This window comes from Myotis yumanensis, unplaced genomic scaffold, assembly GCF_028538775.1.
Source record: "Myotis yumanensis isolate MYYU_CA2020_CCGP unplaced genomic scaffold, mMyoYum1.0.hap1 SCAF_15, whole genome shotgun sequence".
NCBI lineage: Eukaryota > Metazoa > Chordata > Mammalia > Chiroptera > Vespertilionidae > Myotis > Myotis yumanensis.
This window is the reverse complement of record NW_027223766.1, coordinates 37,507,776-37,532,816: the sequence shown is the minus strand read 5'-3', so window position 1 is coordinate 37,532,816 and position 25,041 is coordinate 37,507,776. Positions and strand designations below refer to the sequence as shown.

The following is a 25,041-nucleotide window of genomic DNA, read 5'->3' as shown; positions in this document are numbered from 1 at the left end:
AGAATGTCTTTATAAAAAGTATTAGGCAATACCATTCTCACACTGTTGGAGACACTACCATTAATTGTGTCATCTCTGAAAATTAAAAAGGGCCACAACAGCCCACAGATCAACCTTAAATTGGTCAAAGTCTAGAATGTTTTTTCATCCCTAATTTATGCAATTTTATCATTGTCATCTATCAAGTTTTTTTTGTTTTTTTTTGAGACCCAGCCAGATTTCTGGCTTTTCAAATTGTATTTCATAGGCTCCTGGCTAACACACAACAGGTTTGTCATGAGCTACCACGCAATGAGATTTGCCATCAGGCAATATGGATAACAGCGCACCACATTGTAAACATACCTTTTCATGAGGCATTCAAAAGAATAACCTAGTGCAGATTGTGCCACCTTGCTTGAGTGGCAACTTTAACCACTTTCTATAAGCTAAATGAGCAGAGGATATTTCACAATTGATCTGTGTACAAGTTGTGTAATGCTTATTACAGCTGTTACATTATAGAAAGGTCAAAACCATATTCATATTCATAAACTAGAATACTTCACAGATCTCTTGTAATATAATAAAAATTTAAGGGTATTTTGTTTTACAGTAAATATTTCAATAAAATGATATAGTTCTGATTTCTTGTTCTGTTACAACTTGTAGGTCTTTCAGTGATAGACAAAGAAAATTAATATACTTTTTGGAAGAAAATTTATATTTTAAGCTTTCTTACTCAAGGCATAAACCTGTAGCCTCCAGGGCCTGGAAGAAAAACATTTATAGAGGCTGTCACATTATGTTAAGTACTTGCTATTAGCAAACATACTAATTTTTTCATTTGCACCATTGTAGGAGGGTAGTAAAATACATGAGGTTGTACTTAATGCATCCTCAGTAACCTGGCAAATTTATTTTTATATGCTCATGTAGGACTTTGTTTTTTAAAAGTACAATCTCTTCTTCAAATAACTATCATAGCACCCATAAACATTAGGATGTGTTCCAGGTTTTTATGCCAGCTAGGAAAAGCCTTCTTCATTCTCTTATTTCAGGGAAATTTTTAACAGGTTCTTCAGATCTAAGAATTTAAAATCTATTCCTTTTCAAATAACTCTCTGTAAGGAGCAAGCACTACCCAGTAGAGCTGTTTCTCATATTCTCATTGAGAAACTGTTCATTTTACACCAGAATTAGCTAATATGTCTTCTTTAAATCTAGAGCAACCCATTCATAATATAAGCATGCACGTCTATCAAATCCAAGACAGTACACATTTTCAGTAGGATTTGTTGTGTGTTTGTTCCTTTATTAACTAAACTATATACTTTGTTCAGATTTCCTTATTTTTACCTTTTTTTGGGGGGGGGGGAGGGGAGGGTGTCCAGGATCCTTTCCAGATACACCATGACATTTACTCATCACGTCTCTTTAGGCTCTGCTTGCTTTTTAAATGACTTTGATCTCTCTCTCTCTCTCTCAATCTTTATCCGAGGATATTTTTCCCTTGATGTTTAAAGAGAGTAGAAGGGAGGAGGAGAGACAAAGAGAGAGAGAAACATTGATGTGAGAGAGACTCATCGACTGGTTGCGTCTCGCACAAGACCAGAGCAGAGCAGGGAACTGAGCCTGCAACTGAAGCATGTGCCCTGGACTGGAATGGAACCTGGGACCCTTCAGTCCTCGGGCTGATTCTCTATCCACTGAGCCAAACCAGCTGGGCTGACCTTGACGTTTTTAGTTGATTTTTAGAGAGAAAGAGAAAGGGAGAGGAAGAGAGAGAAAGCAAGACCAATGTAAGAGCGAGACATCCATCGGCTGCCTCCTGCACATCCCCCAGCAGATACCAAGCCTGTAACCCAGGCACGTGCCCTGACCAGGAATCAAACTGGCAACTTTTCAGTGCACAGGACAATGTCCAACCAACTGAGTCACCCTGGCCAGGGCTATGACCTTGACATTTTTGAGGGGTGTTTGTCAGATATTTTCTAGAATATCCCTAGGTTGAGATTTTTCTGACGTTTTTGTCATGATTGGATTGGGATTTGAGGAGACCACAGAAAAAGGTGCCAGTTTGTGCTATTCTCATAACACCAATAAGCAAATATACTATCCACATTTCTGATCACTGTTGATACTGACTTCCATCACTTGGCTGAGGCAGTGTCTGTTGGGTTTCTACTGTAAAGCTATTCTCTTTCCCCTTTAGACAGAAGATACCAGGTGCAGCCCACACTTAAGGAATGGGAAGTTGTGTCCTTGAGGGTGTGACATCTATATACATCATTTTAAATTCTTCTGCAAAAGAGATTTGTTCACTGGGATTTGAACAAGCAATCTTAAAGCAATCCTTATCTGATTACTAACAAGACATGTAGCCCTAAAAAAAGTCACTTAGCTTTGTTGTAAAGAAAATGTTTAAAAATTTAAAAAATAGTTGTAATTTGCTAAATATATGCTTTTGTGCCAGACGTTGTTATAATGCACTTAGTGAATCTCATCTCATATAATCACTATAACAACCTTACGAGGAAGGCATTATCATTCTCATTTCAAAGATGTAAAAACTTGAAGCTCATAGAGGTAAAGTAGCTTGCCCAATTCACACCTACCATCCATCACATGTTGAAAGCTAAACTACATGCATATACATGCACACACACACAACCATCATATGCCATGGGATAACACTCCCCCATATATAACAAAGGCAGGCAGCACATCAAAGATCTGGTTTGTCATTTTCAAAGAAGAGAGGATGACTAAAAGGAGATTTCTAATTTTGCCTCATTCATTTTCCATTGTAAAGAATATAAACAGTTTCCCCTTCCCTACTGCCACTAGAACTAGTCATCACCGGTTTGAGGTGTCCAATTCTCCATGGGTTGTGGTGATTATAGTGAATAAGACTCCATGATATAAAGTCATGAGAATGTAATACGAGCATGTATTTTTAAGAGGACATGAATTTCCCAGTGAGCATATTTTATTTCTAGGCATAAATATGTGTTTGCTTAAATATCCACATGTTCCATGTTACAAGACCATTATTCTTACTCAGCACACACGGAATTTCTATGTTTTTACCGAACCAGATTTCTACTCAAACATTTCACACGGTTGAACTCAGGTTGTTTAAAACAAACAAACAAAAACCCACATAAAAATATATAGGTTAGCAAATATCACTTATGATACCTTAATGTCTCTCTGAATAGAGAAGTTTCTTGGTACTTAACCAATTCTTCACTGAAATGGTAATGCCTTTATTTTTGAAATAATCACACAGACTGAAATAATCACAGAGACTGCAAAAAATCAAATCATTCCTTTATATAAGTGTTTAAATAATACAAATAGAATCAAGCAGTACATATCATGCCTGATGTGTATTCTTAAGTGGTTGGAAACCTTGATGTAAGGCTTATTAATATTAGACTTAAAAAGTAACCTGACTCAATTTTCTATCACATTCTGTATTGGATTCTGTAAATATGTGTGGTACACAAAGGAATGGAAGATAGAATGGAGTTCTTTACTTCTATTTCAAAAGATGGCAATGGAGTCAATGTTATCTTATGTAATACTGAGAATTCTCCTAAAGTCATAAAGTTAACAGTTCCATATGATACAAATACAGAAACATTTCCAGTCATAATTTTACATTTTTACAGTACTTATTACCTGAGTAAAGCACTCTTGTAATGTCCCCAGTTCTAAAATATCAGTGTTATCTTTAATAAAAACTTTTGTTTTATTTTTACTTACCTAAATGCTATTATGATTTTCCTCTCAGAATTCCATCAATTACATAATTCTCTAGCTGCTTTCCCCATCCTTTCATCTATTTACCTTAATTCCTATTTCTTTAGATGAGTGCAAGCTCTCTTCCTACCATCCCAGGTACTTGTCATTCACCATTTAATAATGAACTGCAGGATCCAAAACCATTTCTTACCATAATTACTGTTTATGTTCACATCCTTTAAAAACATGACAGTAGCCCTGGCCAACATGCTCAATGGTTAGAGTACTGGCCCACGCACCAAAGGGTTGTGGGTTCAATTCCCAGTCAAGAGCATGTACCTGGGTTGCAGGTTCACTTCTAGTCTCCTGGCAGGGCGTGTGAGGGACACAACCAGTCAATGTGTCTCTCTCATATAAATGATTCTCTCTTTCTCTCTCCTCTCTCCCTTCTTCTCTTCCACTCTCTCTAAAAAGCAGTGGAAAAAATATCCTCAGGTAAAGATAACAAAACAAAAAAGTGACAGTAAATGTCCATCACCTTTGTTAGGCACCTTTTCTATCAAATCCCATTGCTTCAGAATGAATTGCAGAACCTAGAATCTACCTACTTATTAATGAATCCCTCCAATCATCCATCTCTCCATCCACTCATTTATTTAATACTATATGGAGGATGGGGCAGGAGAGATGTAAGGAATCTGATGCAGCACAGAATTCACAAAGTTAAGGGAGACGAATAAATCATGATATTTGAATAGAACTGCCAGGATTTAGATATGTCTAAAAATGAACCATGGAGAAAATTGTGAGAGATGAGACTAGAGACTAGGAAGGGCCAGCTTAGGATATGGAATTTGAACTTCATTCTGAGAATATCTTGGGGTCATTGATACATTTTAACTACGGAAATGACATGATTAGGTTTTGACTTTTGGAAAAGCTCTGGTTGCCCAATGTAGTTTGTACTAGGATAGATATTAAGGTTTTGCAAAGTAATTTCATATATATATTGTGCCAGATAATCATAACTTCCTTAATCTCTTTCTCATCTGCCTTCCTGCTCTCTTTGCTACATCAAATCCTGGAGCATTTAATTTTGTTCATTAAATTCCTTCACCTTCTGTTTTATAACTTACCTTTCTGTAAGTCTTAAATAAAAAACTTTAAATGTATTTCTTCCTTTGAATAAAAAAAAAATCAGCTGAGGATTGTCAACTACCCCAACCCAATTTCTCTCTGTAATTCACCATTCTCGGAGCTTTCAATATCAACTCATCCACAAAAGTAGAGAAATATAAATTGGTATGAAATGAATACATGACCACCACATGATAAAAGTGGATTTAGAATTCATAAAGGAAGGTAGCTATTTGGGTGATAAAATGTGACTTACCAAAGTAAAAACCCTGGCCCAAAATGTTTTTTCTAGATTTCCTTTACCTAAAATTCTGTAACTAGTTCTGAAGACTCCCTCTATATTTACCTTGCCCTGAGAACAGTTATTTGGAAAAGTGATGGGAATTGTAGCATGGTCAAGTTCCCATCATCTCTATTTCATTCCTGCTTATTTTTATTTGGCCTCAGTAGAGATATACCTATTTTTCTTTAATAAAATAAAGCTTACATTACTTTAATTATAAAAGAGGCACATGCTCACATTGTATAATAAATACAATAGGCATAAAAAATGAAATGCAAAATATATTTTTCAATTCCAGCATTAAAAATGAACCCTGTGAATGGTATGGGTGTGTTTCCTGTACATGGTTTTATGCATGTATATAGAAATATACACCCACCCCTCCAATACCCACTATCCTCACAGAAAGTCAGGGCTGTAATATATCAAGAGCTTTTCTAAAATGAGGACAAGGACAGTATCTATGTACAGAGTTGGGAGGTTCAGATAAGGTAACACCTTTAAAGTGTCTGTCCCAGCCCTGGCTGGTGTGGCTCAATTGGTTGGGTGTTGTCCAATGCATTGAAAGTTTGCCAGTTCGATTCCTGGTCAGGGCACATAATGTCCAGGTTATGGGCTCGATACCCAGTAAAGGGTGTGCAGGAGGCAGCCAATTGATGTTGCTCTGTCATGGATGTTTCCCTCTCCCTTCCTCTCTCTCTAAAAATCAATAAAAATATATTTAAAAAATAAAAATAGTGTCTGTCCCAGACTTAGTACATATTAAATGCTCAAAAATATTAGCTACTAATTTTATTGCCATAATAATTTAGGTATATAAAAGTATTCACTCAACATCTTGTGCACATTTCTCTTGTGAACATATGATTTTAACAGCTGCAGCTGTGATGTCACTGAAGACACGGTCTTTTATCAAACAATCCTGGGCTGAAGTGTCTACTGATTCTGCCATTTACCACTTGTGGGAGCTTGTGTGTGGTTCCCTTGTTCAAAGCTGTGGATAATATTGTTTCTCAGAGTTTTTTTAGAATTAGAGATCATGTGTGCAAGGTAGCATAGTAAATACGAAATAATATCTATTGTTTCCAATGTTCCTGCTATGATAGTTAGAATGATTATGTATATTGCTTTTTCCTTCTTTTGAATTATTTCCTTGGGAATGATTCCCAGAAGTAACATTGCTGAGTCCAGGAGTATAAAAAGTTAGTTGTGTTCGTTGTATTTACTGTTATGTTGTTTTCCAATAAGTTTTAACCTATACATAATGTAATATGCAAAGCACCTCATATATTTAAATAATGTTCTTATACCTGATTGATTCAAGTCCAAATCCTATGCTCATCAGTTAAGAAGGGGAGAATCTGGGATGGATTTTATTGCAGGAATTCCAAACTGTTGGGAATTGAACAGATGCTGCTAACTCATTTTACATTTGGGAGACCACCAGTCAGCCGTGCTCAATAACAGCTTTCAGAAACATCTGGATTTAAACTTACAGCCTAAACATGACAGGTTAAGTAGTATACATATAGTTACAAAACAGCTTCATGTCTTGATTCTCACAAATCTGAATTCACTGAGATTTTTACAATTTTTAAATGATTGAAAAAATTGCAAACAATGTAAGCATGAAGACTCACATAAACTATATAGTATATAATTTTGGTATTATGGACTTCTGGTGGAGCTGGAGTTTAGGAAGTCTCAGCAGATTTTTACAAATACTATTTTGAAGGTATAAAAATCCTTACTAGTAACTATTTTACTCAAAGGAGTGCAAATATATATGCAGTTTTCAATTTGCATTTACTGAATCGTCATTTATGTGAAACAAATAGTTAAGTTAGAAGAGTAGAGAAAGGTAGTAAACATATTGGTTTAAAAACCTGCACTCATGACATCTCCCCATGTCATAAGCCTGCCAGAATGCTAGCTCCTGGAAGGCAGAGCTCACATCTAATGTATTGCTCTTTGGTGATTACTACAGTGTTCAGAACCATAGTAAGCCTGCACCAATGCTTAAGTAAATGGTGACTGTTCTGTTCAGTATTGGTGCATTAATATACTATCTCCAGATTTAGTGGCTTGAAACAACCATTCAATTGTGCTTATGAGGTTCATAGACTTTATGTATCAGGATTTCAGACAAGGTACAGTGAGGGTCAGTTGTTTCTACTCCATGGTGCCTGGGACTTTACATCTGGAGGTAATGAAGTGAGTGGAAGCTGGAATCATCTGAAGGCTCATTCACTCACTTACCTAGAGCCTGGGCTAGAATGACTCAAAAAATGTGGACTCCCTACCCAGAACCCTTACCTAACCTATATGTGGCCTCGCCATGTGGCTTGATTTCCTCACAACACGGTAGCCTCAAGGTAGATGGACTTCTGACATAGCAGGTCAGGACTCCAAGCCCGAGTATTGTGATGAACCGAGAAGGAAACTGAATTACCTTTTAGGACCCAGACAGTTTCAAAGGGAAGGGAATTTTTTATGGGATGAAGGTATATAAGACATAACATTATTTATGACATAGATAAATAGCTTATAGATAGATGAATAAATATACACATAATACTATAATAACCACCTTTAGAAAACACAACCAACAATTGCCCCCTAGTCCTATTTTCTATGTATTTAACTTATACTCTTTACACCTTGTTAAATTTAAAAATTGCATTTTCTTTGCATAGGTTTAATACCCAAACATCATGAGGAATGTTTTGGTTCTAAATTTAAAAAAACTATACATATTTTAAAAAAATTATACCTTCTTAAAAAGTTCTGAAACACCCTCACTGAGTGGACAGGTAAAACTAGTGTGTCTTCCTGTAGAAATCGCCCAGGCCATTAATTTCTCAATTGTCCAGCAATCACAGAGGGAACAAGCAAAATTTATCTCATTTCCATAGGAGATATTTTGTATTTGAACAAAAAAGAAATTCTCAAAATATTCGGTAAGTTATTTGATACATAAGCAATTTTAAATATGCTTATAAAATGTATTTGAATTTTTTAGCTACCTATAATATATTTTTGGCCATGACTTTCCAAATTAGATCCACCAGAAGATGCTTCATACAGTAGAATAAGATATAGGGATAGATCGTGCTCAGGATAATTCATTTCCATAGTGACCTTTTCCTCTGAAAACTGCACTAGTTTGATTTGTGAACTCAAAGTATGTAAGCTTCAGTCCCATGTGAAACATAATGGTCACAAAATAAAGAATTCCCCTTTCACTATGATATAGAGGCTTCTTAGCTATTCTGCGGAATCAATGTTCAGTTAACAGCTTTGCTGAGAGTTGAATGTGGGATTCCCACTTCTATTGTTAACTTTAATCATCTATTTGAACTACTCTCTTTAGTTCATTAGTTTATCTTGACCATTAGTAGGAGACAATGACCGTTTCACTTTTACAAGGGTTTATTAATTTTCTGTTCTTTTTTTCTAAGCATAAACCTGGGATCAATTATCAATGATTACTTTCATATACTGAGGAACTAAAGTAAAGCAAAGTAAAAATACATATGGCATATGGTTATTTTCCCATAAATACTACAAACAGGACCTGGATTAATGTTGAATTATTAATAAACTGATTATATTTTATCACTATTTGGTCTTTAACTGAAAGAAATACAACCTAGCACTATAATGCATAAGCAAAAATGCACATAAAACTAGTTTAAAATATTATCTTCACTCATGTACTCAATATCAGAGTAACCTTGACTAAGTTTGTGTAAGCAACTCACTTATTTGAAAAAAAAACAAAAACCCAGCAATTAATCATTGGCCTCTGACATTTTTTAAGTTTAAATAAAAATTTACATCCAGTCATGAATGAGGCTAGGAAGTAATTGTCTGAAGAAGAGTGGCTTTCTTATAGCAATTTTTACTAATGTATGGAAAATTATTCTAATTTCCAAAGGTTATTTATTCTGGATATATATTCTCCAAAAACTTAGAGGAAAGCATCATTCATTTGAACCTCTTCCTCACTCTTCATCAATTAAAATGTGCTTTATTAATTTGTGAAGGAAAAGTGAAAGAGGCATGAACACGAAGAGCTTAAATTTAATACTCAGATGCCCGGGTTTAAATTCTAAACCTGTCTCAGAGTAAATATGTAACCTTTTAAATCATTTTATTTCACTGGTCCTCAGTTTTTATCTATAAAATGGATATGATAATACCTATTATTTATAAAAATATATGTGCTTATTTGTTTGGATGATACTACTTAACCAACGTAGACTTATTAATACCCTATTTGTTACTAAACACCTTTCTTAAAATACAATGTCATTTTCATACTTGCTTTAGTAACAGAACATCCTATATCCATTTTCATATTCACAGATAAATTGATTTATTCCATACACAAATCCAGGGTACTTTTATTGTTAGGAAATTTGATTATACTATATAGATAAGATAAATCATACCACAATCGTGTATCCACATAAAGTACAAACTATACAACTAAATATAGGAGTTCACTTCTGTAAATATGTATTTACTATTCCGTCAGCTAGCTCTTGAGAGGAGATGAAAAGTATCAGATACAACAGATGAAAGATGAACAATATGGAAGGGATGAAGAAAGAAACCCTTCAAATGAGAAAGGTATATTAAGAATAGTTTCTGCCCTGGCCAGTTTGGCTCACTGGATAGAGCGTCGGCCTGGGGACTGAAGAGTCCTGGGTTCGATTCCGGTCAAGGGCATGTACCTTGGTTGTGGGCACATCCCCAGTGGGGGGTGTGCAGGAGGCAGCTGATTGATGCTTCTCTCTCATCGATGTTTCTAACTTTCTATCCCTCTCCCTTCCTCTCTGTAAAAAAATCAATAAAATATATTTTTTTAAAAAAGAATAGTTTCTTACAAATTGGGAAAAGATCCTTGTTATTTAGCATTAGCACTAGAATCCTTCAGATCACTTCACTGACCAAAATGTTGCCCCAAATAGTTTGAGCACCATAGCATGCTTTTATTCATGCATATATCCTACCACTACAACATTGGCATGATATATACCACTGACCCTCAGCATTCCATGAAGAACACAGGTCAAGCAAGCAGATACACACTGAGCTGGATTTTTTGTTTGTTTGTTTTTCCTGTGTTTTAATCTGTCCCAGTAGGCAAAGGTGGATAACTAGTACTAGTATGTCTGAATTCTGTTTTGTTCCCATCCGTTTTGTCCGCTCTTCTCTTGAGGACTCCATGAAGAAGAATGGACAAAGGGAAGTTAGGGTAGCCTGAAGTCGTTCCACCTCATACAACTGATACTTAGCTATGAAGGTAGCAACCCTCAAAACCTAGGCATCTGAGTGTTCAGGCCTCTGAGATCAGGAAGAAAGAGAAGAGCTGTCACAATTACTTGCAAGTAGCAGTCTTTGCCTTTGAGCCAAAATACCAGAAATATTTTAATTAATAGGGACAATGATATATAAAATAGGAAGTGAGATAAGAGGTCATTGCTTAAGAAAACAAGGCGCTTCTTCTCATTTTTACAACTCTGTGAATGACCCACAAAAGAAAGTGCATGCAAAAAATATTTTAAGTTCCAGGATCTGCTTTTGCTTTTCCAAGGATTGCCCACAGATAAATCCAAGAGGGAGGTCATTACATTGAACGGAAGACATTTAGAATAGGCTGCTTCACCCCATGTAAAGCAATTGTAAGCTTTTCTTTGTGTTTTTAGAAGTTTTTAGATAAATAGTCAGATTCAATTAAGCTCTGTAACTTCAAGAGAAGGTACTTCTAAGAAGATAGGCGGGAGGGACTGCAGAGGAGGCACTGCAGACGTGGGATTCCTCTATTTGTTACCAGACCTGTGGGAGGGCAGAGAGAATTGGGCTATTGTGCTTCAATCAGCAGCATAACCTAAGTGTCACAGTCAATTTAACCATGGAGCTTTAGAGTTGGGATGGGGACAAATGGCTGTCTGAAACAGAACTTGAAAAGGCGGCAATTCATTTAGTATGAAAGAATTAAGGGTTTAGATGCAAAGACTACTACTACAAAAAAAAATTAAGTAGACTTAAGATTTGAAGATTGACAAGAGGGGACATAGTAAAAGTTGCAGTAGCTAATCCCATGCTTGGTTAAGAGCATAGGTCATGGAGCGGGACCGATGGGGACTGGTTGCTGGCCCTGCCACTTAGTTACAGGGTAATACTGGGCAAGTTACTTTCCCTCTCTCTTCCTCGGTTTGCTCATTTGCCATGTGGAAAAATTATACTACTATCTACCTCATATTGACTTTTGAAAGTATTTAATAAATTAATATACATAAAGTCTTCCAAAGAGCCTGAGAGTTGATAAAAGTGCTCATTTAACTACTACTGTAACCCAGAACTGCCCCAAGGAATAAGTAATACTTAGTTAACATTTTCTATGTGATGGAACTCATTCAAAGTAATTGACAGGAATCATGCTTACTCTTAACAAACACCTAATGATGTAAGTACTATTACTACCTCAATTTTACCGGTAATGAAGATGAAACACTGAGAAGTTAAGGAACTTGCCCAAGGTCGCATAGCAAGGAAGTGGTGCTGTCAAAATTCAAATCCAGACAGTCTGGCTCTAGCAACACACTTTGTCATTATTTGGTATTGCCTTTAGGCCTGACACAGGAAGTAGTGGACACAAACAGTGCATTTGCTTTCACGTCTATCTATTTCAGTGGGTTTAGATTTCTCAACAACAGAGGCCGTAAGTATATTCATGGTCACCTCCCAGGACCTAGTAGACCAACTTGTATGCAGTGCATATTTAATTAGATAACTGGCTGCCTGTCCTTTGTTAATGGCAGGTGCTTAGTTCCTTGACTTGTGCCTGTACCTAAGTTCCCCTGACGGGACTCACTGCCTTCTCTCCTGACGCTGCTATAATCTCATGGCCCCTCATTGTGCCCACCCCCAGCCTCCAATAAAGGGAGGCTGTTATCTGCCTTCCCTCCTGTCCATCCTCTTTCTGGCCCTTCCACTGCCTGGACAGTATAAGGAGGATCATACAGGACTTCACTGAAAATGAAACCAGAGGAGAGGAGAGGAATGAAAAGGAGAGGCCAGCCTGGAAATAGAGTCCCTTGAGTCCTTTAGTCTTTCCAGTTCTGAGGACACCTTGCCACCTCTCATTTCTAGTTTTTGAGTCTCCAAAGTGTCCAAAGTGTAGGATGGGCAAGGTAGCCCTTGGAAAGCTAGAAAAAGAATTACAACTTTCATTTCTAAAATAATAAGAAATTCATATAAGCCCTGGTTTTGGAGCTTTCACTCCATCAGTGTATCAAACAATCATGTACTATTCGTCTCCTAAATAAAGAGAAATAATAGAATTGTTCTCTTTTAGCACACTGTCATATGTCGAAGCTTAGATGTGTTTGGGAAAATAGATTCAAAGATGATTTTATCTAGGCTTAACTAAATTAACCTTCACAGTCCAGACCAGTATCTTAAAAAATAATGAATAAGCAGCACGTATGAACAAGAAAATGGGATTCTGAAATTCCTATTCCTGGTATCACATACTAGTAGTAAAAACAAAGATTAGCTAAGTATATCTAACAAGAATCTTTACAATTCTGAAAACAAAAATTTCAAACACAAAATTTTGAAAATATCAAAATGCCTACTTAAAATTCAGATTTCCTTTCACTATCCTTAACATTGAATTCTGTTCTAAGTGAATACTGTAGCTTGAGATTTTAGGTAATCAATATATATAAGTCACATTCTTAAATTTAAAATAAAGAAATGTAAATTATCACATAATTAGATAATTGTGTAAATAAATAAGTCATACAATTTGCCACTAATTATCCAAGAGTTGTCTATTATCTAAACATGTTTGGGTCATATTAAACATGGATGGGCCTCACCACATTTAAGAGTCTAAACAACCAGTATTTTTGTAATTTACACATTAATATTCTTAAACTTCTTGGTATATGGCAGACTTGGACATTCTTATATCAGCTTGCCAACAAATATCCCAACCTTCAAGTGTTATGTTTCTTTTTGCCTGCCAGATTGGTTTTGGCAGCTTTACCTACCTAATACACGATTATCTGAAAGTTTTATTGCAGCCATTTAGAAAGGGTATTCCTTTGAACACACAGAGTCCCTTGAGGATGCCTCTGGGAGAGGAGAGGAGGAAGAGGGTGAGGGCTCACTCCACTTCTTCCCCACCCCCTCTATTTGCATCTAGATTACATATTAAGCTTCTGCCTAATAATTTGCTTAAAAATAGGGTCCCACTGGTAAGAAATAATTTAAAATCATTAGTTCATTTTTTTTCAAATATAAGGTGGAGCAAAAGTAAGTTTACTATGCATGAATACACAAAACAGAGTTTATTCTTATATTATTTATTAATTATGGTATCATTTTCCAAAGAAACAACTGTAACCCTACTTTTGCCATGCCCTGCATATTAAAACTTCAGTTTTATTAACATTTTTAAAGTTATTAAATATTCAATGTATTCGGTACATTATTTGTTTATTGCATAAATATTAACACTACTGCTTATGGTAGTTCTGTTCTTGTTATTTAAAACTGAGTAAATTTGGAAAACACAGAAAAGACTGATGATATAAATAATAAGGATACAATTCTCACCTCTTATATCTGTGCAACTGAGACAAAGTGGAAGCAAGTTCTGTGGTTGTAGCAAATCTCTAGTTATAATAAATACCCATTGGACCTTAGTCATCTGTACATGAATAGTGAAGATTTTATTTTTTATAAAATATTGAAACTATCTTTAAAGCTTTAGAAGTGAAATATAATTTAAGATTTCAAAATATTTGTTTTTCTGGAAATAGAAACCCTCCAATAACCTTTAGGGTTTAGTATTATAATTCAACTCATCCCATTTTCATTAACAAAATAGAAACTAATGATAGTCTACCCAATGAGCTAAACTACAGATGTCACTAATCTTTAAAGTACACTATCATCCAAAGTTATCATTAGCCATTCCATAGAAATATATGGTAAGTTTACCTATTTGATACCAGTGAGTTTGGAGGTATATATTATTAATGATTTTGGATATTCACATTACACTTGTATTTCATTAATATTTCAGCTACTGATTTACTTTAGACCCAGCTTTGATGCTTGAGCTAGTTAGCATGCTCTTTCAATAGTTCCACACAAACTTAGAAAACACTTGCTAATGTAGACCTATAATAATTGACCTGTATATATATATATAAACAATATTTATTACATTTATTTTACTCTACATTCTTCAATATGTACTACCAAAAGAAAAGATCTACAGATGCCCAAATATATTACTGATGAAGTTATTAGCTACCAGTAGGGTTGTATCTGGCTTTAAATAATTTATATCACTTTCTCTGTTAAATATTGCCTTTTTGGTTGCTTGAAGGAAGAAAGCAGCTCATTTGGAAAGGCAGCTAAGACCAAAAAACGTCTCAAAACCTCTCACTTCTAATATTTCCATGTATGAATTAGAGAAGATTGCTTAGGTAGAGAGCCTCCAAATATAAAGAAAAGATAATCCACAGAATGTTTTGTTCTTTAGAAACCTCTTTGATACGGGAGGGGGCACAGCTTTTGTACATTTGTAAAGAGATTTAAACACTAAGAGACTCTCTCTCCCTCAGACCGTGGGGACAAGACCAAAGTGGGTTTGGAACTTCCTAACGTCACAGCAAACAATAATCTTGTCCTGGAACAAACGGCAAGGATGACTCAGAATGTAATTAGAGTTGTACATCTAAGCAAATGACACAATATAACTTGTGGTATTTAAAAGAGAAAGGAAGAACACAGGGCGCAGGAAAAGACTGCTAACTTTTCCACACAGAGACAAGACCTTGGCAGAGTAAAAACAAACCCTCCTTAATTAGCAAATTATATAGCACAGGGCTGATAAACCTCTGTGTTTTGTAGCTGAGCAACCCACTTGTTGCTCCTCCCCCCTCTCCTCATCTACACAAGTGGGAATACTTGCAATGTTTATATCTAAACAAATGAGAAAGGAAGAAAAATTTTCTAAATGGACTGAACGTCAAAGGCTGAGCCAGAGTCCAATACCTATGAAAATAGAAGGCCTCCGATATTTTGTCAACATTCCTGCTGATGCCACAACCAACAGGATGAAACAGGCACATAAAGCAGAGATCCTGGCACCCATCCTTATTTATCCAGGGGCTGCTGCTCTACCCTGGTACTCAGGTGCTTCTCCTTTTTAACATGTGTCTGCTTTCAGAATATTTCTGTATTCATATAATGATCGACAGGGGAAAGAAAAGACATGAAATTTCCCTGCCTGTACCACTCTAAAATGTCACCTCACAGCATGTCAGTACCAAGCCAAGAAATAGCTTAGTCAGGCTCTCTGCCAACTGGCATGGACCTGAAGATTACTTGGCCTCCTGGAGGGCAATCTTTTTTCCCACACAACAAACCTCACAATTTACCTTGCAATGGTCCTAATATTAATACCATGTACCTTTTGTGATATAGAACAGGAGTGAGCAAACATTTTCTTTAAAAGGCTAGATAGTAAATTTTAGGTTCTGTGGGCCATATGGTTTCTGTTGCAAATCTTTAACTCTGTCTTTGTAGGAAGAAAGTAGTCACAGACAATATATAAGGAAATGGGTGTGGCTGTTTCAATAAAATTTTATTTAAAATACAGGTGGCTGTCAGGATTTAGCTGAAGGGCCATAGTTTGCTGACCCTTGATAGAGAGGATGGAAACTCAGAAGATAAATTAAAATTTCTCCTATTACACAGTTGTTGCAGGGAAATGTATAAAATATAGTTGGGTCTCATTTTCACACATATATTTAATTATAGTCAAAATTTGTCCATGGAATTCATTCATTAAAAAATGTATTTTCGCCAAAACCGGTTTGGCTCAGTGGATAGAGCGTCGGCCTGCGGACTCAAGGGTCCCGGCTTCGATTCCGGTCAAGGGCATGTACCTGGGTTGCAGGCACATCCCCAGTGGGGGGTTTGCAGGAGGCAGCTGGTCGATGTTTCTCTCTCATCGATGTTTCTAACTATCTCTCTCCCTTCCTCTCTGTAAAAAATCAATAAAATATATAAAAAAAAAAAATGTATTTTTTCCAACTATGTTCCAGGCATTGTGTTAGAAAAGTAGATCTGATATAAAAAATAATAAATAAAATAATTACAAACTGGTGAATAAGAGAGGCACAGACTACCTCAGAGATTGTAGGGTATGGGAGAATATATCCTGCGAGTATTTAATGAGGTCCTATTTTGTGTCATGTACTCCTCTAGGAGTGAGGTATACTCTAGGGAACAAGACAGATAAGGAACTCTTGTGGCATTTACATTCTTAGTAGAGGGAAACATCCTATATAATAAAAGGCTAATATGCAAATAGACTGAAAGGTGGAACAACCAAACAAACGGTCGCTGTGACATGCACTGACCACCAGGGGGTGCGTGCAGAACATGGCGGGTGGCAGCAGCAGGTGGCAGAGTGTGGAACATGGTGGGTGGCAGCCGCAGTGGGATGGTGGAGCAGGTGAGGAGGGGTGCCAGACCAAGGCGGGGCAAGCTGTCATCGGGGCAAGCCTTTGGTGTTTACTGAAAATTCTTTGCTCCCGCACATTCAGTCCCACCCGGTGCTCGCACATGCTGCACAGCACTGACCCTGCTCGCACAACTGCTGGCGCCAGAGCCACTGCTAGCACCCGCTGCAGGCGCCCAGCACCAGCCCCAATCATTCAGTGCTGTCAGTGGGTGCGAGCTGTGGCTGCTGGCCCCTATTGCCCCTCAGGGCTTCTCCACCTCCCCCTGCTCCTGAGGGGCAATTGGGGCTGGCAGCTGCCACTCGTACCCACTGCCTGCGATGGCCCCGGTCACACCCGCTGCCGGCACCAGAGCTGCTGCTCGCACCCTCAGTTGGCACCAGAGCTGCCACTCACACCCCCTGCGAGTGGCCGGCACCAGTCCTGATCACTCGGCGCCATCAGCGGGTGCGAGCAGTGGCTGACGGCCTGGATCGCCCCTGAGGGCCTCTCCACCTCCCCCTGCTCCTGTGGGCCGCTTGCACCTGCTGCTGGGGCCGGCCCAAATAGCTCCGCGTCATCAGCGGATACAAACAGGGCTGGTGTCATCATCAGCACCTGGGAGTAGAGGCGGAAGACAGGGGACCAGGGGTGGGGTGGGGGAGGGGGGCGCGGCAGGAAGGGCTGGGCAGAGGATGGGCCGAGACCCGCCCCTGTGCCCACCACAGCCTTGTGGCCCACAGTTCCTTTCAAGGTGCACGAATTCGTGCACTGGGCCCCTAGTAATAAATAATGTGACAAACACTAAACCATAAAAAGTCAATCAGTGGTAAATGCTACAAAGAAATAATACAGTATAATATGACAGAAGGTCACTTAGCAGAATGGGAGAAGGTGGTAGGTCATGGTGCTTAGAAAAGACTTCTGAGCAAAGACCTGAAATGAAGAGAAAGAGCCATCTATGGCAAGATTGGAAGAACAATTTTCTGAGCTAAGTGAATAGCATGTACAGTTCCTGAGACAGGAATGAGCTAGTCCGTTGGAGAAATAACAAGAAGGTAATTGTCTCTGGAGTGTCTGGAATGAGAAAAAGGTGGTAGATGATGAATCCAGAGAGAAGTGTGGGAACAGATCCTATAGGGCCTCATGGTAAGAAACTTGGATTTTACTTTTACATAATGAAAATCTGTAGGGAGATTTTAAGGAAAGAATGACACATTCCTATTCATTTTAAATTACACTGAACCCATAATTACATATGAGATAAGTGCTAGTAAAACAAGGTTCAGTGTCAAATGGCACAGTCAGGGCTAAGGAAGGGCTGCAATCACCCATAGTAAAGGGTCCATTTGCTGTGGTCCTAAAACTGGAGATCTACCAATGGAGACAGATGGGGAGAGGCTTGCTCCTTCCTACACAGAAATTCAAAAGGCCGTTATAGCTCCAACTGCCCAACTTCTAGGGCCCAGAAAGGTTTTTATATCTTCTTGGGTCTTTTGATTCTAATATATTACAAGCAAATAATAACACCTAACTATTTGTTGACAAGTGACTACAGAGGGATTAACTAAAGGTCTCCTATTTGGCTTGAGAAGCAGGGGTTAGTTTTTAAATAAAGCTAGTTGGGAACATTTCTACAACTGGACTTAAAAGACAATTACTCCTATTAACCTTTCTTACAACTGCCATTTTTTTCTACCTCTATCCACAAATCATAGATGTATATTTTCTTCCAGTTTTAGTGATAAATTTTTAAAAACATACTTATCAACTATCTGCTCATTTTACACATGCAGGAAGTCTCCCCACATGTGCAAATAAAATTTAGAGCATCCTTCTGGCTCAGTATTGAACAGTCAGCAGCCATCAAAACAATGCACAGATGAGAAGTTTGAGTTACTTAGATTCACATGTGCACATATTGTGTGTAAATATATGCCACTGTTGTATGCAGTAAATGGTTGCCTACTGGTCTGGAAGTAAAAAATCATTTTCCTTCCAAATGAAGATCTAGCTGAAACTCAAGTAACTTAGCACCAAAGATTAAAGCAACTTTAGCATCTGAAAGCAGTTACAAGGCCCCTTAACTTGCATTATTTTATACCCAGCACCACACACTTGAGCACTTGATATATACTTTTTTATTTTTAGATTATGATAACAGATATTATTTAGCCACTTAATAAACAAACATTTCAGGAGATATAAAAATGGATAAATAGACATTCACTATACTACTGTCCAAATAGGAAAAAAAGGACTTAAAATACTAAAAATGACAACAACCGCACACATGGAAGTGCAGTGCTAACTGATACCTGCAATGTACTATAATAACATTGGAAATCTCAACCTTGGGGGGGTGGGGAGTGAAGTGTGGGTAGCTTTCCAGAAGAAACTGGTAACAAAGCTGATTCTTAAAGAATAATTAAGAGGACAAAATAGAGTGACTGTAGAAGTTTTTGAGAGCCTAGATCAGGGGTGGGCAAACTTTTTGACTCGAGGGCCACAATGGGTTCTTAAACTGGACCGGAGGGCCGGAACAAAAGCATGGATTGAGTGTTTGTGTGAACTAATATAAATTCAAAGTAAACATCATTACATAAAAGGGTACGGTCTTTTTTTTTAGTTTTAGTTTTATTCATTTCAAACGGGCCGGATCCAGCCTGCGGGCCGTAGTTTGCCCACGGCTGGCCTAGATGATCTGATAAACACAATTTGAATCATTAGTAACTACCTACTCTAAACCCAACTATTGCTTAAATTACTATTAGGACAAAAATAATTGTGGAATGTTGTCCTTGACTAATTGACACCTCACAATCTATTTAGGGAGGTAAGTACATATCCAAAACAAAATGTTAATAGTACATAGTAAAGTGTACACTGCAATGCATATGCAATGCATTCATTTGTTCATTCAACAAATATTTATTGTCTATCAAGTATGGACCACATACTGCTCTAGAATTGGAGATATGGCAATGGACAAACACAAGGTCACTGGCCTCATAGAGGTCACATTTTAGTGGATACTAGTATGGGTTAATAAATGTTTTTGAAAAGATCTTCATCATTAATATGTTTCAGGTAATAACAGGCTAAATCCTAATTTTCTGAAGCAAAGAATACAATACACAAGTAGAGGTTATTATTAAGTAAAAAAATATTGTCAAAAAAAATTAGCCAAGCATTCCAGTAAAAGCTTTTATTAAAATAGTCTGAATGGCAATTCATAACTACATTTTTCAGAAATAATAATCAATTCATCAATTTTTAGGCAGTGTGAAGTATTTATAGTAAATAGAACCTTATCTTCTAAGTCATGAATCTCACTTAATGTATTTATACTTTCAACCAAAAAGAAAGATATCCTTTGGCAAAAGCAAAGCATATTTTCTAAGCATTCCTCCAAATTCTGGAATATACCTGTATTTTTAATCTTAATATTATAAATATACATGTTGTGAACTTTTGGATATCGGAGAAAGATAATAATAGTTAAAAAAGTACAAGATGTGGAAAAAACATTAAACTTTAGACATTTCTCTGCTATTGAAAGGTTGAAAGGAATCACAAAAAAAGTGGCAAAGACACAAAGGCCACTTGTACTTATTGTTGCTATCCCGATATCTGATCACTCTCAGGTATTGAGTGTGGTTTGCTAATAATTCTGAAAAGAGCTATATGAAAGAGGAGAGTCAACCCTAGACATATAACCCAAGTGTTTCACCCAATAAAATGGTGATTTAATTTTTTTTTAATTTATTGATTTTAGAGAGAGAGGAACCAAAAGAGAGAAATATCAATTTGCTGTTCCATTTATTTAAGCATTCATTGCCTGTTTCTCGTATGGAGATCAAACTCACAACTTTGATGTGTCAGGATTATGCTTTAACCAACTGAGCTACCAGACCAGGGCTAACATGGTGATTTTTGAGCATATTATTTATTGTTCTTCCCCATCTGACAAATAAGAACAATGCTATTAACCTACCTCATATTGGTGTTAATCAACAAGTTACCACAGAAAGTTGATCTCTGTGATTCAATTCATCACATCAAGAACTAGTGCCATGACAGTTAACAGTTTCAGCACTTACAGTGACCACACATCCTTTCCCCTTGCATACCTTGCTCCTCATCTTGTTTAGTTGCAAGACCAAAAGCATTGAGGAATGAGATTTGAGAGTGTATCAGGGGTGACTTTTAGTAACAACCAGTGTCTTGAGAAGAACATTTAAAAGAATCCATTCTATCAAACTACAAGGAAGGTACACCTAGATTAACATAAATTATCATCTAGCTGCATCTAGCACTGATAACAGATTCTACATCAAACACTTTCCTGAGAGTGATTCCATGAGCTGCATAATAATCACCGTGCTTTGATTAATTGTTTTGTTGAATAAATGGACGAATTAATTGCACATAAATACAGATAGTCCCAGTTTCTGCAGTGTATTGCTTATCCTAACTTGGAATCAAAATAGTAGTACAAATTCTAGTACTAAGCATACCAAATGGTTACAGTAAAAAGATTTCCATTTGAATTATCAAAATAAATACATTACATGAAATTTGGAACTTGACTTGTCGAAAACCTCTAATTAAGGGAAACTTATGAGAGCCTTTAGCAAGTTCTTGGCTGCATGCAATTATTTGGTTTCTTAATCCTCAGACCAATTACATTAACAATGACAAAAGATATGCAAATTTAAACAGACAATAGTCAAGCTGCTCTGACTCATACCAACAGGGATGTTTTTAGCATATATTCAGCTTGATGCACACTAGCAACATTTAGTGTGATAGTTATGCTTGGCTACAATCTGAAAACTATACAATAATCACTGACCAAGAACAATACAAACAAAAATCAAATTTATTTCACACAATAAGTTAACATCTGAAACATGTGAATGATTCAAGCCCAGTAGAATCATGTGTTTACCCTGTCACTGATGAATAATTGCATAGCAACAAAAATATGCATAAATAGGTTTAATTTACCATTTAATTGTATATTTTAAGTAAACAAAATATTATATTTTTGGTAGAATAGCTCACTCAAGACAATCTGGGACTAACCTTCCTTCCCTAATCCCCTCAAAGAATCCAAGCTAATTTAAAATGATTGAATTGTGATTAAAAACTATATGGAAAGTATACTGAGAATAGTAATAAGCAATTCAATCAAATTCATTTTTTTGTTATGAAAATAAGTTTTTCCAAAGAAAAAACAGATATCCTATTACGAATGGCTGTTGAAATTTAAGTTACAATTACCAAAAGAGTACAGAATTCTGTTTGTTTCCTATTCTTCTGCCTATTTATCCATTTTTATTTTATTTTATTTTTTACCTGTAGTCCACAATAGAAAGATTAACTACAATTCTGGGTTTGGAAACTCTAAAACTACGAAGTTTCAGTTAACTTGTCAAATAAAATAAACTAAGTGATCTTAGTTCAGTCCCTAGTGGACAAAAGTAGAATAACTATTACTTGGCATGATTCAGCAAGAGGTGATATGAGTGCGTGTGACCACACAGGAACAAAAAAGAGAATTTATCCTTTCCCTATCTTTTATCTTCTTAAAAGGTTTGCTCTGTTAATTGACTAACTTAAAGAAGACCAGATGGGTTGCATTCCTATATATATGCACTAAGTAGATTTTTTGCAAAGATCCCTGGGGGATGGAGGGGAGGCTTTTCACAAATAGGGATATTTGCCCCCTTATAGTAACACAGTTGAATGTACTTGTTATCTGCTGCTTACCTGTTACACAATTAAACAGAGCAAAGAGAGGATGAACTGCAGAAACTGTTTCATATTTTAACAGGCATATTTTCAATTAAAAAATTTAAATTGTATATAGTGAGATACTGAATAAAATATTCCATTTAATTTCTATAAATTGGGATTATATGCATATTCAATATTAACATTCATCTGGATACCTACAATCCCACATAGTACTATCTGAACTACCATATCCTGAAGGGGGAAAAAAAAGGCACTTCAGGGATATAGCCAAGATATAGCCTAGCCTACATGTTGTGTCCAGCCCAAATCTGCAGGTGCACGTCTTTGGGAATAGCCACCACCGGCTCTATTTCTCCTTTCCTAGTGGGCAAACAGCCTCTTCCTGATGCAGTCACATTAAAAGGTCTCCTCCTGATCTTTCTCCCTCAAAGACTGAAGAAAATATGACAGAAATAAAGAAAAATCAGTCCTCTACTATTCTACTACTTGCTGAAATTTAGTTTCCTTTACAAACTTATACAATTTCTCCAACCAAATATCACACTTTATATTTAACCTCATTTCATGTTAACTTTACTAGTGGTTGAAAAACAGGTATTTAGTGATAATTTCCCATCCTGGCTGTATAACATTTCCTGGTGTAAAATCTATTTGATCCTAAATTAGTAATATCCTGATTATTTTCTTTTTTGCCAACTTGCTCAAAATGTACTTTCTTTTTTTTTTTTTTTAAATTGGGTTTTGACAGTCAGAAAACTCAAGCTAAATTTTAAGTAAGAGAAAAAAAGATATGTCACAAAACATGCCATGACTAGGCACACAAATGGGATTCCTTCAGACCTTCCTAAGCTAGCACAAACCTAAAAACCTTGGCTCACCCGTGGAGTCCCAGGGAGAAAGCCCTCTTGCATATGCAAACACTGCCCCCCTGGAGCAAAAGGTAAACACACAAATCCTCCCCTAAGGATCTCTAAGTTCACTACAGCACAAGAACTGAAAAGGCTCCGTGCAATTAGAAACCGAAAGCAACCACTTACTTTTTGCAGCCACTGAGTATAGTTTTCCAGCACATGCTCCAGATGTTGAAGTTTCTGGGAAGAGAAATCCGGTTCCACGTGCGGAGCATCTCTCTGCAGAGCGTTTGTGTTGTACTGGTCTGTCCTACTCTCACGACAGTTCCCGTCATGTTCTGGAAGAATGAAAGTGTAGGCACATTGCCCATATTGAATCCGGCTATATCTTCTCCCACCGTTTTCTGGACTTCGGCGCTGGTTGCTGCACCCTACGTGAGTCAGAATGGCAGCGAGGAAAGCTAAGGAAAGGAAAACTGTCATTGTACTGCCAGCACTCTCTCTCCGTGCCTCTCGCAAAACTTGCTCCTTTCTTCTGACCTTTAAATTACTTCTTTATTTCAGGTAAAACTGCTTGTCTCTGACTTTTTCCCGTTCAAAGAAAGCTTTTGAAGAAGAATCACAGAAAACTAGCCATTTGTTAGCTTTGTTCTAAAATGTTATTTTTTTTATTTCACTGGAATGATAGTTTCCTTAGTTAAAACTTGAGATATTTATTGCATAGTAGCTGAGATTTATTGTTTCCTCTCTGTGTAACCGTTCAGCGTGGAGCCTGCCTGAGTCAGCTGCGTGTACATATTCTAGACCCTTTCCTCTACCCTATCTGCTGCAGATCTGCTATTTTCTCCCAGACCTCAGTGAGTTTTATTAAGGTTGAACATCCAAGCCAAGCTGGAAGCAGGCAGCCTTTCACAAGATGACTTGACAGGAATGCATGAGGGTGCCCCTTTGCAAGGATTGCTGAAGGCTTGGAGTAGCAGGATCGTCTTACAAATTGGCTAGATGCGCATGACCTCGATCATGTATGGCCCTCCCACCCCTTCCGCAGACAATTGTCTGGAGCCTTTAGCAGACTCGTGGCAAATCAATAAATAGAGCAGTCCACCTTAATACACTTTTAGTGTGCATGCTGACCTACTAACTAGCAAACTAGCAGAATGTTTTTAAGTGTCTATTGAATTGGAGAACCCTAAGAAGAAAATTGGCATAGTGTCCAGTGAAATTATTTATTATTTACGAGTGATAAAATCTGTATAATTATTAATTTTTAAAAATTTTATTCTTGATCCTGGAGAAGATGATTAAAAACCATTTTTGAAGATGATATTCTTTTACTGTATTCACTTAGACTTTTAGGAGTTGGAGAAAATTATCAAATTAGCAAAATATTTTACAACTTATCACTCAAAGGAATATAGCATGTGCATATTAAGTAGAATAATCTGAGTACTTTCTGAGATACGGATTTTAAATGAAACTAGTTCCTCATTAGAATGCAGCCCTGGGTGCTCTGTGTATATAATTTGAGCAACTTCTTTACAAAAACAGTATGGTTACAATTTAAGACAGTGGCCTGAGAATTATTAATTCCTGTGGTATATCTTAATCATATATTTCACAAGGATCTCTTTGGAGTTGCTATGGCTATCTTTACTACTGGTACAGAAGTTCCACATAAATTCTCCTGTGGCTGCATAGACACAATATCTGAGAAAAAAAGCATGTA

The 25,041-nt window shown here is 36.9% G+C and overlaps 1 protein-coding gene across 3 annotated transcripts in view; it reads right to left on the bottom strand.

Annotated features, from left to right (window-relative positions):
* The window catches only part of ANGPT1 (angiopoietin 1), a 278,415-nt gene extending 254,145 nt beyond the window's left edge, over window positions 1-24,270 (bottom strand). For all 3 annotated transcript variants that reach the window (XM_070392098.1, XM_070392096.1, XM_070392097.1), the window contains exon 1: window positions 23,502-24,270. In XM_070392098.1, the coding sequence (XP_070248199.1) occupies window positions 23,502-23,798 (297 nt within the window). In that variant the 5' untranslated portion in view covers window positions 23,799-24,270. The remainder of the gene's footprint in view (window positions 1-23,501) is intronic.
* Between the last annotated feature and the right edge of the window lie 771 nt (window positions 24,271-25,041).